Source organism: Lycorma delicatula, chromosome 8 (genome assembly GCF_047948215.1).
Source record: "Lycorma delicatula isolate Av1 chromosome 8, ASM4794821v1, whole genome shotgun sequence".
Lineage (NCBI taxonomy): Eukaryota > Metazoa > Arthropoda > Insecta > Hemiptera > Fulgoridae > Lycorma > Lycorma delicatula.
In genome coordinates this window covers 21,142,661-21,158,465 of record NC_134462.1, presented here as the reverse complement: position 1 = coordinate 21,158,465, position 15,805 = coordinate 21,142,661, and the positions used below count along the sequence as shown (strand labels likewise).

The 15,805-nt window shown below is 30.4% G+C and overlaps 1 protein-coding gene across 1 annotated transcript in view; it reads left to right on the top strand.

The window, feature by feature from the left end:
* Positions 1–7,040: 7,040 nt before the first annotated feature.
* The window catches only part of Flo1 (flotillin-1), a 49,886-nt gene continuing 41,121 nt past the window's right edge, over positions 7,041–15,805 (top strand). The window contains exons 1-4 of the mRNA XM_075372607.1: positions 7,041–7,231; positions 10,025–10,100; positions 12,323–12,413; positions 14,600–14,743. Of these exons, the coding sequence (XP_075228722.1) occupies positions 7,180–7,231; positions 10,025–10,100; positions 12,323–12,413; positions 14,600–14,743 (363 nt within the window). The 5' untranslated portion in view covers positions 7,041–7,179. The remainder of the gene's footprint in view (positions 7,232–10,024; positions 10,101–12,322; positions 12,414–14,599; positions 14,744–15,805) is intronic.

Genomic DNA, 15,805 nt, shown 5'->3' with positions numbered 1-15,805 from the left:
GGAGAAAACAATGTGCCTACTATGGTTTCACAAAGCGGATCAGTTATTACTATTCGTAGACGTTTTCGTTAAGAGTACGGCCGTGATCCTACAAATAGAGACTCAATTAAACTTTAGTATCAGCAGTTTAAGGGTACTGCTGAATCCGAAGTCTTGCCCCTTCCAATGTGAGTCAGTCGCTTCGGCCCTTGGCAAGGATTGTCCCATGGCTAAGGGTATCAGAGCCCTTACTTCTACGTACGAGCCCTAGGACGTCGGTATCGTGAATCAGGCAGTACCTGACTCCCCGGCTTGGGGTAAATCTGTGGGAGACGGCAGACTGGGGGGGAACCCAGGCAGGATTTATGATACGGGGCACTCCCAACCGTCTCTCCGCCCGTACCCTGTGACATGTTGACTGGCGAAACCGTAGGCTATGCCCATTTTTCAACATCCGTAGTAGAGGGTCCCTCATCCTGGAGGGGTTAGTCTTTGCAGACAAAGAGAAAAAAGAGTGTTGAGTTTTGCAAATCGAGAAGACGGTTCGAACCAAGTTTCGACAGAAAGACAACGTAGTGATACCGAAATATTTGGTAATCAAAAGAAGAGAAGGAGATTTTAGCAAGACAAGTTCTTTTGTGATAATCCAAAGCATCACAGAAGGTGCTGATGGACCTGTAAAGGATGGAAGGAAGACTGCAGTAGGACTGTTTGTCAAAACTGTCAACGATTTACAATCCTCACGGTTGTTAAAGGCAAAGAAGATTGGACTATTAAAGTTGAAATATTATTGCACAGAAACCTAAATACATTGAAAGGTGTAGTTGTGTGCAGGAACTTGCTGAACTACACCGAAGAGGAGATCGTCGAGAGAACAGGGAGTTATAGCTTGTTGATGATTGGACACCCGATGCAGTGGAGAAGTACAACCGTCCGTGTCACATATATTGACATTTAACAAGCCAAAGTGCCCAGAAAAGATAAAGGCTGGCTTTGACAGACTAGACAATGGTCTTTCCGTCCGTTCATCCCAACACCATTGTGATGCTTTGGATGTCAGCAGTATGGACACACAGCGGCACGTTGCACTAGGAAACAGATCTGTGTTTGTAGTGAACTGCTCCATCCTGATGCCCCATGCAGGGATACCACCTGTATGCATCAATTGTCAGGGAGATCATTCAGTGAAATCTAGAAATTGTCCAATGTATAAAGAAAAGGTAGCAATTCAAGAGATTAAGATCATTCAAAAAGTGAGCTACATCAAAGCGTAGGAAATAGATCACTGAAGTTAATGTTATATGCAAAAGCTGTGTCATCTCCTGCATCTTCTTTCAATGCAAAGGATGTGATTGCAGAACTAGCATCAGCATTAGCAAGTATGGTTGAACGTATCATGGACAACAACTTAGAAATCATCCAACCAGAAAAGATAGCTTAAAATGAGAGAAGAAAACATCAGCTGTTAAGCAAAAGAGTTCATCTCCTTTGAGAACTGAACCTTTGACCAGCTTCAAGACAAGGACAGTGAATGCAGGCAATAGAAGAAGCCTGAACCCAGAGTTCCCTGAAAATCTCTGCATAGAGAAGTGACAAGATGACAAGAAGTGACAAGAGGCGAAAATCTTACAAAAAGAAAACTTAAAAACCAACAAAAATAGAGCCCCCAAGATCATAGAGACTTTAGCAGAGAGGGTGAGGACTTCGGTTGCCCCACATGTTCTAGTGGTGAGTGCATCTACTCCGGACTGTGATGTACTTCTCACCGTGCCACAGGAGCCTATTGTCTGATCCGAGATCCACAGCAGGAGATCGATCCTTTATAATTTCTGCCGGAGGAACTGAAAATTTCATCTCTGAGGCCTCAGATACCTCAGAATTTGACAGCAAGGCCTTTAGAAAGGTAGAGAAGAGGAACAAAAAAGGATAGTCTAAGGGAAAACCTAAGTGATAGGCATTAAGATGAAGCTTGTTTTTATGTGGTTTGACACATTTTAGGGAAGGATGAATGTTTTAATTTTTGCGTGACATGAAGAATTTTTAAAAACTTTGATTTAAGTGCTCTGTGTGTTGTTAAGTGGCTAGGGCCCTTTACACTCGTATCATTACACGTTAAATATTTTTTTATATAAGTGAATACTTTTTAATTAAGTAATATTTTGTAATGTTATTTTTGATAGCGCTTATTTGAATTGTTTTGAATATTTTACAGTGTTTTGTTAGAAATGGTTTACGTTTTTAGTGGCAAGGACTGTTTACACCCTACCTTTCCCAGCTTCATCTTTAACAGATTTTTATTTCAAATATGCTATTGTATTTTTAAATTAATGACTTTATTATTATTATTATTATTACTTAAAATTAAATTATACTATTGATCAAATCAATTGTGAAATAAAAATAGAAAAAAAATTTGGAAAATCGATTCTAGATAACAAATTTAGTAAACAATTTTAGAAACTGGTTTCTAACAATATTTCATTATGATAGAGGATGCCAAATATGGCAGTGTTTATGTCATGTAAAAATTATTAAACCTGTTGTTTAATTCCCCTTTAAGGAAATCATTTCAATAAAATTTCATGCTGTAATATAAAATCTTTTAAATGATATTAGAAGAAAACTAGTGAAATGTACAGTCTGACAATTTTGTGCCACTTTTACGCATAATTTTGCAATACACTTTAATTATTTCAGCCATATCTCAGCTGATTATTAACAAATTTGAATAAATGAGGTATAACATTGTTCACAAAAATGGTTAACGTTTTATCTAATAAAACATAATTCTATAAAATTAATATTTACAGAGCTATGAATGATGACACAATTTTAGTGGCTACCATATTGGAATTTTCAAAGGTAAAATTTTCACACTTATTTATTTGAGGATATTGTTGGGCATATGTAAACCAAATTTCATTAAAATATCTCAATCCTTCTTAAGATATAATTTTTTATTGAAAAAAAAAAACACAAAATTACCGACAAGGAAAATGAAGCAAGAAATATCCACATGAGTTTCTTTGTTTGTTTTCAGGTTTATCTACAATTATTATTACTCAAAGTCTCAACAAAATAATCTTGTTTCTGTCAAACAAAATTGTCTAATTTAATTTTTAAAATATTAAAAATAAATTGTTCATAAAATCTTTTAGAGTGTTTAGTAATTTATTAAATCAATAAATGAAACAATTAGGTCCTTTCTTGTTGGCTGAAGTATTATGTTCTCTAATATAAAAATTCTTCGGTTTTCTGCTTTGATAAAGGTGGTTGTTTATTATTAAGTGTCTCAATTAGATGCTAAGCTTGCAATTGTTATTAAATATCTATTATTCTTATGTATAATCCTGTAAGTGTATCATCACCACTTAAGAAATCAGCCTTTAAGAAGTCAGAACGAGTTTTCAATTTACAAAAATGAGTTGTCTGATTATTGTTTGGTGCAAATAAGTATGAATCATGTAGAGCAATATTATAATATTAAAAATACTAACCTGTCCTGTTTATGAATGTGCAATTTTTGCTAAAAGGAATAATTACTTATTCTTTAAAAAAAATTAATCTTTACTAAACCAGACAACAGAACTCTTCTGTTTTTATAAAATTCAACAGAATAATACTTTGGGTTATAAAAAAGGACCTTATTATGCTTCCATTGCCATTTTTAATAAATTACTAAATCATTTAATGAATATTCCCATCATTTATTTAAAATATAATTGAAATATTTTCTTTTACAAAAGCAATTATTATTACATTGTCAGTGAATTTAAATAATACTAATTGGAATTTTTTAAAAGACTCTGAATTTAATACATCCCATTTTACACATACATAAATATGAGCTCAAACAATTTTCCATAATGTCTTCTGAACTGTGTTTTTATATTTAGTATCTTCTTGAATTTACTATAAAATTTTTTATGCATTTATATTTTAAGTAATTAATATTGATTTTTAATCAGATATGTTTTTTTTATTTTATAATTAATTGTTTATACTGTGATGCTGCTCCGATCAAGATTTTAGCATGATTTTCTTGATCCAGCCATTCAAATACTGGGGCATACTGTCCCAGTAATAATTACTGGGTTCCTATTTTTATTACTGAGTTTCTAATACTGGGGCATTTTTTATTCATGGATTAGCCTACCCTGACAACCTACCTATTAGCCTACTGGATTAGCCTACCTATTCCTGACAAGAGTTATGTAATGCATTGTTTTGTTCTATCCATAATAAAAGATTTATTTCTTTATTAACTATATTATATATATATTTTTTTTTTCAAAAAGATGAAGATTGACAAATTTAAAATGGGACATATTGTAAAAATTTGCTAAAATTTTGATGCACATTAAAATAAAAAGCTTACATAAAATTCTATTAGCATAATTTATGTTAAGTGTTTATTCATTGTTTAATTTACTACGTATCTATATTAATCATCATTTTAAAAATGATTAAACATGTCAGTGAGTAATAATAACGTAATTCAAAGAGAGGAAATTTTTGATTAGTCTGGAAATAATTTTTCTGTAGTTAGGATATTTTTGAACTTATTATTTCTACATCTGAAGTGTTTGTTCTTTTATGAATTTTTTTCTGTATTTGTTAGGCTAATTAGAATTTCAGATTCAGCTCTAAATTAATATCCTGGTAAATTGGTTTTTGAACGCCAACATTTTCATTTATAGAACAACAGCTTTTTGGTACAAACATAGTAACTGTATATATTATTTCTATATTCTGTTTTCTTATTTATTCTCTATATACTATTTTAATTTGAAATTTTACCCTTCATCAACTTAAGCATTTTATTTTATTTTAACTTATTTCTATTCCTAATGTGTATGTTACAATCTAATCAGCTTGTGAAGAATAAGTAACCCCATGGACTAATGGGATGAAGGTGATACATATAACATGTAAATGGAGGAGTATTCTTGTATAAACATAGTCTGACCATTCCTGAATGTGTAATTTATTGAATCCCAACCATGAAAATACATGAGTACTGTCTAGTATTCAAATCTGTATAAAAGTAATTTGTCAGGATTTGAACCCCAGAACCATTGACTTCAAAAATCAATTGTTATGTGAAGACAATTTTACCACTAGACCAACCCACTGGGTCTATCTTTAGCATAAATGAAAATCTATTAAAATTAAAGTGGCAGAAAGATATTTAACTAAGTGATTCCATTACATTAGTATGTATTTCAGGTTATGTATTCAGGCAGTTTCATTCAGAGCTGGGAGATAATCAAACTATTTTTTTTTTGCTTTTTTGTCAGTTATTATGTTTTTTTTTAGTATCTTCAGACAGGATTAACTAATCTTTATGAAATTTTTTACGATGACTTCTGAATAAGGTAATTTTTCTATTTAATTTTGGTTAAAATTGGTCATAGGGGGTCATATGATCGTGTAGTTTCCATATCTCAAACTTTTACTCATAGAGGAGGATAATTTTATTTTTACATAATTCCTTATTTGCATACTTTCACACTTTAATGTTTCACTTAATTTTTCTCTTAAGTAATAGTCTATAGAGAGCAAAGCCCTTGGTAGCCGGAGTTGCTGGATTTTTTAAGTTTAATTTTTAAATTAACCTAATTCCTATTTTACAAATAATGTCATCTTTAAGGAAAACTAAAGGATATCTTTAGTAGTGATAAAGTATGATAGTGATGTTCACAATGTACAGCCTTAGCTGAAGTATGGCGTTTACAAGGTATGCAATTTATTTAATGGCAAATTTTCTTAACAGAGAATGAATAACTAAATCAGCCATATATAAAAAAATAAAAGATTTAAAGCAGCTGATTATATTCACTTGGGAGACCAATGTTTGCCACCTGTGAGGAACATATCATTAGATGTATTGCAGACATTTGTTAAATCATTCATGATTTGGAAAGCTCCTCTTGAACATAACATTTTTTAATTCACATAGTAAAAATAATAAATTAACCCTTTTATTTACAACTTGAGCTAGTACTTCAGAGAATATGAGTTCACTAAGTTATGCAGTATGATATTATGATGCAAGAATTTGATGAGATCCTTTTCATAAATTCAATCACATTTTCAGATATGTTTAAATTAAATGATTGTATTAGTAACAGTGACTGTCACAGCCACACAAGATAATAATCCATAATAGATAGTAAAGGCAAACATGCAATGTCCTTAAAAACTAAATGAGGGCTGGAATTATTAGCCATCATACTGTAACTTATTTATAAGCTGTTTTTCTGAAGCTGCATATAATCTTATTTGTTTCTATCATCTAATCTTACTCATTTTCCAGCATTTATAACATACTCTGTTAAAAAACAGAGAGTTTGTGTTTTATCAATATATATATATATATATATATATTTGTGTGTGTATGTGTGTGTGTGTGAGCGCATGTCCGTAAATGGATTGACAAGTTTATTTTATGTAATTCTCTTAACTGTTATTAAATATATATCTGAACTTAAATGTATATGTCTTCATACATGTTATTTATTCCTAATAATTATCAAGTTTTTTTGTGTAATTCTATACAGTTTAGTAGTGTAATATTTTTTTTTAAATAACAAGAGCTGTAAATTATTTATGACCTACAACCAGTCTTTGAAGTTATTATTTCATGTAAATAATGCTATATGTTGGATATAAAGTCTAGATAAATTGGTAAAATAGATGAATAAATAGGTAAAAATTACAAATTTTGTTTATTTAATTGCATTAGAATTTAATGTATAGGTTATCAAATTATTATTCATTATGCATTACTAGTTAACAATTTGTACACATTAAAGTTCAAATTTAAACGTCTAGCGGTTCTAAGTACGTACTACCGTACTGTTTACCAACTTATTGATTTTCCAATCTTTGTTTACTTTTTTCGTTCGTTGCATATTTTTTATTTCTACATAAATATTTACAGTGTTATTTAAAAATTTCTATTTTTTCTACCGTTTTTTTCTCTTTTCAATTATTTCATTAATTATGTCAAATTTAAATAAATTCACATTTTATTAGTTAACTATATTTTTAAGTTGGCAAGTGTAATTGTTCGCTGGTTGGCCATTTCGGTATTAGGGATAGATAAGAATGTTTGTGTTTGTGTTATAATATTTACGGTAGTATTGGTTGTCTGGACGAGTTAAATTAGCTGTTTTGTTTTAAATTTGGATAAATATGACTTGGGGATTTGTAACGTGTGGACCTAATGAAGCACTTGTCGTCTCAGGTAAGATAGCTTTTAAATATTTCTGTCTTTTCCTCGTACAGAGTAAAGGTGTAATATATTATTTACCAAGTTATTCGATTGATTATTTTATTACTTGCCATCATTTTATTACTTACATAATTTGGGCGATTATTACTTAAATTATTTATATCTGCGCACTTATTTTTGATATATCGAAACAGTATTATAGTTAATTCTCTCAATTAACTAACAGTAGGTTGTTTTAATTGGTAATGCCATTTTAAGATTGGGCGTTGCAAATAAGCTATTTTAAGATAACGTATTGCATTTATAATTGTGTATCCTTTTCACTTGTCATTATTGCTTTCCTTTCAGTATTCTTTTCTGGTAATATTTTGAAATCAAAACATTATCCTTCATTCCTAATTATTTCCATTATGTATTCAAAATTCGATGATGCGCCGTGACGCTAGTAGAAAATTTAGTTTTCTAATGGCTGTTTTCATGATTTTTTCTATTTATTATCTTAGTATACTTGGTACTAAATTGTATTACTATTTAGTTTTTCAGTTTTTGGGATGTGGATATGAGATTACAAGTGATCTGTATGATGAACACGTGTTTTGTCTGTTATACAACCGAATTTTACTTGCATTTGGTGAATTTTGACTTAAAATCAGCTCAGTGAAGATTGTATTGTATTGTATCTTAATTTTCTTGAGTTAGTAAGCTTTCCACAACTTGTTTTTATTTTTGCAAACTGTTATGCAATTTGTGGGAGTAAATTGTGATATCGTATGTGTACAATTTTCTGATGTTATGATATTCATCTTAAAAGTTAGCTATGATTAAAAACAATATATTGTGATGATGTTTCTCTTGACATTACCCATGAAGGAAAGATAGTAATGTTTTATTAAATTATTCTAATGTTGTATCTTGAAAGTCATACTTTCATGGAATTTAAAAGTAAACTGAAGATCAATGTAAATTATGTGTTGGAAATGCAAAATAAACTGCAGACTAACCTTAATAGTAATCAAGAGTCAGACACTGGATCAAACCACCAGGTTGGTCTAGTGGTAAACGCATCTTTATAAATCAGCTGATTTTGAAGTCGAGCATTCTAAGGTTCAAATCCTAGTAAAGGCAGTTACTTTTATACAGATTTGAATACTAGATCAAGGATATCAGTGTTCTTTTGTGGTTGGTTTCAATTAACTGCACGTCTCGGGAATGGTCGAACTGAGACTACAAGACTACACTTCATTTACATTCATACGTATCATCCTCATTCATTCCCTGAAGTATTATCTGACAGTTAATTACTGGAGGCTAAACAGGAAAAAGAACGGTATATTAAAGCTGTGGTTCCCAATTGATGTGTTGCAACATGTCACTCAATCCGTTGGGTATGTTGCAAAATTTAAAATTGAATTTCATCCATTCAGAAAGTATCTATACAATGTAATTTATACTTACCATGAAACCTTTAATACAGTTAAAGTTTGTGGCAGGCTGTACCAATAGTCAATACATGCAACAATGCTGAGTTTAATTTTTCTTCATGCCTTTATTTTGAGTGATTTTGTACAACCTGAAATTACATCTATTTTACTCTAGAGTATGCATTGTTGCCATGTTGAGGATTTGTCAAGACTAAGGGAAAATTTGGTAAATCAGCTTACACAAAATAAGAAAGAATGCATAAAGAAGTTAATAAAAGAACATCTAGATGCATTACAAACTTCAGTAACAAAATACTTCCCTACTTTGTCTGTTTCAAAGTTATAATAGGTAATTTCTCCTTTTGGAATATATGGTTAGATCAATATACAAAATGCCATTATCCAACTATCAACAAAAAAAATGAGCTGTTAAGATTGTCATGTGATTCTACCTTGAAAAAAGATTTGTAGAAATTTTAGTACATTCCCTTTTGATTTATGTGTGATGCCAGTATCCCACAACAGCAAAGAGGCCATAAAAGTTTTGCTGCTGTTATCAACATCATTCTTGTGCGAACTAGCATTTTCTACAAGAAAATAGTGAAATTTGAACAGAGGTACATCTTGAAGAAGATTTGCGAGTTGGCCTGTCAATCATAAAGGTCACTTGTTGACAAACTGCAGAACACATAGAGTGCAGACTACATTAATTCTAGTGGTGAGTTTTTAAAAAAAAACAGTAATATATATTTTTTTAATCAAACTTCTGGTGTAGATAGATTGCTCAGTATTCCAGGCACTTACCTTTGTCTTTCTCCGATGTCACTGGACATGCTGCTTGTATTTAGAAGATTGCACCCGCTTGTGTGTTAACACCGATCTGTGTATACCAGATATGTGATTCTTATAATTACATACTACATATTGTTGTTATTACTGGTATTATCATTATTATTAAAAACAAATGTGTCACGATATCACGGGCATTTAGTAGAGTTTGTCATTGGTCAAAAAAGTTTGGTTAATGCTATTGTTTTTTCATTAAATTAAAGTTTTTTGATATATTTTAGTCATAATCTTTTATATGTTATCAGCTTAATGCTAGACCTTTTTGCACTAGAATAATCATTCCTTCCTATTTTTACTTTTACTCCAGCAGTTGTTTGTGCTTTTTAAATGTATAATATATTCATTTTCTCCCCACAAAGTTAAATTATATACAACAGATTTAGTTTAGACTGTAACACTTTAGTTACTGATAGTACTTTTCTTTTAAATTGTGTAAGATGCTAATATATTTAAGTTCAGAGGATGTATTGTTGAAATATGTGTTTAATTTTTTTAAATTTTATATACATTACAGCAGTTTTATATTTCTGTTTAGGATGTTGTTATACAAAACCATTGTTGGTTCCGGGTGGGCGTGCTTTTGTCTGGCCTTCTATACAGTGTGTACAACGGTAAGTTATATTATTTTGGTAAGGTGTATTAAGAACTTATAAATATTGTATGAAATAATGAGTTTACATAACTTATTTATATGTTTAAAAAGTATCTACTTATCTAGTGCAAATTTATTGAATTAAAACAGATTTTTGGTAATTTTGAGCAATTACTTGACCAACTTTAATTTTTTCATCTTTAATATACATAATATATATTTTAAAATCTCTATAGATTCTATTATGGAATATCCATATAGATATTCTTAGAATACTGTAGTATTGGCTGGCCAAACAATTTGTATGTTTTGTTTTTATCATAATTGACGTCAAGTTTTTATATATGTACTTTAATTACAATAATTTTAATTAATATTAACTTTTAACATATTTACATTTCATTTTTAAAAGTTATAAATTTGAAATTTAAAAATTTTTAATCATAATTTAATTTAAATGTTATATATTAAATTATATTATATATTTTAATTATCATTTTGAGTTTAATATGTAATTTGGTAATAAACATTTTATAAAGTAGAATTATGACTGAGGATGTCGTTTGCCATGAAAGTACTATTATAGACATGAAAAAGTAAGGTGAGTGACATTTTACTTCATTTAATTCTGTACTTGGGTAGATCAATTTGAATTATGTATATAATAATTAGTAATACAGAGGTGATACGGGTCGTGAAAAGATAGATTTTATAATTATATCTACTTTGGTATATTAAAATATGAAAAAAATTTTAATTGATCAAGTAATTGCCCAGAATTACCAAATTTATAAGTCAAACAAGGAGGCAGCTGTAGTCCTTGTTCGTGAGGACTGTATTACAGCTTGTTGTACACCTGGATCATTAGACACAAGGTGGTAGCTATAAAATAGTGTTCAGATTCCAGGATAATTTTGAATTGAGTTAGAACATGAATTAAAATGATGAATAATGAATATTTTTTAGTTGCTGTCGCTTGACCCTTTTTTAAAGAATAATGTCTGATGAATTATTTAAGATAAAAATGTGAGAGTTCAAGCAAATGTGTAAAATTAGTTGTTTTGGACATAGTGTAAGCTTTACCATTCACCATATAAGTTGATAATGTGAAGTTAAAATTTAATGTGTTAAATTATAGTTTCCAAACAAAAAATGAAAATTGGGGAATTTTTTTAAGGAAAACAGATTATTTTGTTAAGTTTCGATTTTGTTAATCTACCATACAGTCTAGACGTAGCACCTAGCTACTTTCATCTCTTTTGAAAATTGAAGACATGGTTGGGCGGACAACACTTCGGCACCAATGAAGAACTTCAGGAGGCTTTCAAGACGTACCTTACCTCACTGGCAACAAACTTCTTTGAAGAGTGCATTGGAAAGCTTGTGTCATGATACGACAAATGCCTCAATTGTTTTGGCGATAATGTCAAGTGATAAGTTAGGTACTACTCAAATTTTAGTGATAAAATCATTTTTTCATGTCAGTGTATCTTTTTTATATATCCCATTAAAGGTTGAAAAAAATACAGCTCTCATATTTATATGCCTGTATGGTCATCTATATATATATATTTTTTTTTAAAAGGAGCATTCTATCTAGCCTTATTTCAAGCTTAGTATTAATAGTATCTTTGTATCTTTCCTAATATTACTTTTCTTTTTTTTTTATTAATATATAGATTTCTTGCCTTTACGAGTAGTGTCTTTTTTGTAATGTTGAAAATTTTAAGCAGTATAAAATTAAAAAAATGTTATTTTTAGAAAAAAACAACAGAATAAAAATAAAATAATGGCTTCAAATTGAAAGTTAATAAATAATAAGTGAATGTTTTTCATGTGACTTAATAAATTTGAAAGTTGAAGAATTGAAAAAGTATTATATTTAGTCTGTAGTACTGGTGTTTTTGCATCAATCTGGTTTTATAAAGTTTATTTTTTTCTATTAATTTTTTTTCTTATTAATGTGAAGAACTTAGTAATGTTACTTTGTTTTTATGTAATATCATTTGAGTTAGATTTTTTTTTGTATTAATATTTTATTTTTCTTCCATGAATCATATTAATTTATTTTGAATTATTTATTTATTAAATATTGATTTTATTTTGCGACTTCACTTAATCAGAAATTTGCTGATCTAATTGATTTTACATTGTGTTTTATATTTTAATTCATTTGAGATCTATTACTTATCACTATCATGTATGTGTAATGGTTATGCAAATTAAATTTTTTTTTCTAAGGATATCACTGAATACCATGACATTGCAAGTTGACAGCCCTACGGTATATACAAGCCAAGGTGTACCAATATCGGTTACGGGAATTGCCCAGGTAATGAAATAAATATTTATTTTAAAGTTTATACCTTTCTTGCTGATATTTTTGATGCAGTATATTTTATCATTTACATATAGTTTTATGAAATATTTGGATAGGTTTGAGTATTTGTTTTTTTTTGGTCAATTTTTGCTAAAAAAACTAAATTAAGTTGGTAAATTATGATTTTTTAGATGTAAGGTGTTAATTATTTATTAATATCTAATTTATCCAGCCTGAAATTTTATGTTATTCAGTTAAGATTCTAATGTTTCAGATTACTGGTAATAATATATTATCTATTTAAACAATTATATGTTTACTGGAATTGCTTACATTTGGAATCCAAGTGAGTGGGGTTACCCACTACCCACTAACCCAGCTACTGCTGAAGGAAAGCTCGGTCCAATTCCAGTGGATGAGCTGAAACTCCCGACTACCATCCACCAAATTGAGTCAGCTTTGCCGGAGACTAGTACCAGACTCAATAGTCTTTCTCAGGACTATCTCATAAACACACAAATGGACCTTTCAAAACCTTTTGGACCTTTCAGGACCTACTACAAAACTTTTCAGGGCTACCACAAGTTCTAAGGTGCCATGTGCTGTTGAAGCCATTCGGCAACAGCATACATTATTTTTATTTATGGATAGAGTAATGGAAATGTGCTAATTGCATGTTGAATGTCAAGAAAAATTCCCTAACAGTTGTAAATCTGAAAACCTTTACTTCAATATTTCAGTGTATGTACAAATAGCTCGGGACTCTGTACTAGACAAATTTCAAATTGCACTAGTTTGTTGTGCAGTACAACATGATGAATACTTCGCAAAGAAAAACCCTACTCAAACCACTGGCAGGAAGTTCAAAATTTACTACCTGGAGACTTTCTGCTGCATCTAAACGTTTGCCTCTGGCTTCAAAACAACCATCCCAAAGTAAGCTTTGTTTTATTTGCTGATGTGGCAGTTTTTTTAAAGAGATGAAATTGATAATAATTGTGAAATCGTCATTAGAATTTTGAAAATCCACATGACAATAGAAAATATTCTCCAACACAAGTTTTTAGTAAATGCATGATTTGGTGTTATTTTTTATGGTATTACTGGACCATTTATTTTTTAAGATAGTCTTATAAGAAATGTGTATTTAAATTTATTTCTGTAGATATTCTGCTACTAAAAAGACAGGAAATGATTTTTCAATGTGACACGGCTCCTCTACATTTTTCTCAAGCAGTTAAGAATTATTTGAGTGTAAGGCTTACAAGCAACTGGCTCAGGCGAGGTGAATCAATTAATTGGTGCTCTCATGTCACTTGACCTAACACAAATTGACTTCTGTGTGGGAGTCATATGAAATTATTAGTATATTGTGGAATCTCTGCAGTTACATATTCATTGGATGGTTTTATTTCTGATTTAGTTTTTTTTTAGATTTTTAGATTCAGTTACCTGTGGTTTACTGTGGTCCAGAAATATCAAATGAAATATTCAAAGAAAAATCAGTTCATAAGCTTCAAACTAAATAATTTTCATTGAATAGTTAATGTTCAATTAAGTAGGCAGTGATGTATTCACATGATTTTTTTTTTGTTTTCACTATATTTTAGAATGTATTATTCACAGATACTGGGAAATCCTGACCCCAAAGAGGAAGACACCCTCCATGTGGCTGTTACGGTCACCATGCCACCCTCTCTGTACCTAGCCCCCTTATGGGCTTTACTGGAGGTCATCTTCAAAACCTCAGCAAATCTCTCAGCCTTGTACCACCATCATCATCATGGTGCCACCAAAGGATGGTGGCATCCTTAAGATGCCACCAAATGTCATGTGTGACTCTGATCAGTGTACTGCTGTTATTAAGAACTCTCAAGAAAAGAAAAGAAAACACATCTAAACTAAGTCTCAAACAAGACTGAATAACAAAAATAAGGAACTGAAATCTACTACCTACAGATACTGGGAAATATCACAATTTGGTACCGTGATGAATTCAATATCTTATAGTATAAAATAATTAGTGTCATTTGTCTGACTTTAGCATTGTTTCTTAGCCGGTCACATTATTTAAAAAAATCAGGAGGTATATTGAAAAAAGAGGATGGTTGAATGTAGTCTGTAATGATACTTTGAATGGCCCTATTATAATGTATTAAATTGAAGATATGTTTAATTTCAATAAACTATTTTTATAGGTTAAAATACAAGGTCAAAATGAAGAAATGTTGTTGGCTGCTTGTGAACAGTTCTTGGGTAAATCTGATGCTGAAATTCAACATATTGCATTAGTTACACTGGAAGGGCATCAACGTGCTATTATGGGCAGCATGACTGTTGAGGTAATTTTTTTGAATTACTAAAGATAACTGTATTAATAATAATAATAGTAATCCTATATTTCCTTAGATCACTGAAGTTAAGGTGGGTAAAGTTCATTACTGTTAGTATTTTTTATTGGTTCAAAGTCAATGCCACATATATTAAAAAATATCTATTTTTAATCATTTTGTTGTTTTATAATAGCATCTAGCTGTTATATCTTAATGAAACATGTATGGAGGCATTATAAACATCAAAAAAATTATAATTGTCCGTTGAGTAACTTCAGAAGCTCCTTTGGGAGAAAAACGGATTGCACATGTACATACGTGTTTGTTTTGGTAGTTTATGTAGTATCTTATTTTCTTTTTTCTTTTGTATTGCAATCTGAAATATAAATGTAAATGTTATGTACCTCATATAAATGTTTCGTATGAGGGCCATTTGAAAACTTCTCACGCTGACAAAGAAAACATAAGATTTTTCAGGAATTTTTTTTATTTCTCAACATTGTCACCTAGGATTTGAACATGTTGACACCAATGGCTTTCTAACTTTTTAATACCCTCCGTATAATTCTATTTGTCAATTATTGTTATAAAATGTCAAAGAAACTCTGTGGAATCACATCTAAATACTCTTGATAAATGTTGAGTTTAATGTGCTTCTGGTCAATTAATAAGAAACGTGGCACCCATTGAACAGAAAACTTTTTCATACCCCAAAGATCATGTAAAATGTAGTGGGCAAATATGTAGAGATGTTTGTAATGTCAGCAAGCTCATGTTCCATCGGCTGGTGATCATTTAGTAGGCATATGGATTTTTGTGACAATTTGGTTGGGTGTAGCGGTTTTTGGGCATCCAGAGAGCATTAGGTTCAAATTCAGCAGTCCATTTTTTTACCTTGAAAACGAAGGGGAAGAATCTTTTAAAAATCTTTTTTGTATGTTCGTTGGGGTTAAATCTTTTAAAACCAAAGTAATTAAACAATTGAACTTCAATTTTATCCATTTTTCAGAAAATGTCAAAACTGCCACAAATAACTGACTAAACGCATATGACTGAAACTTGGCACCACCC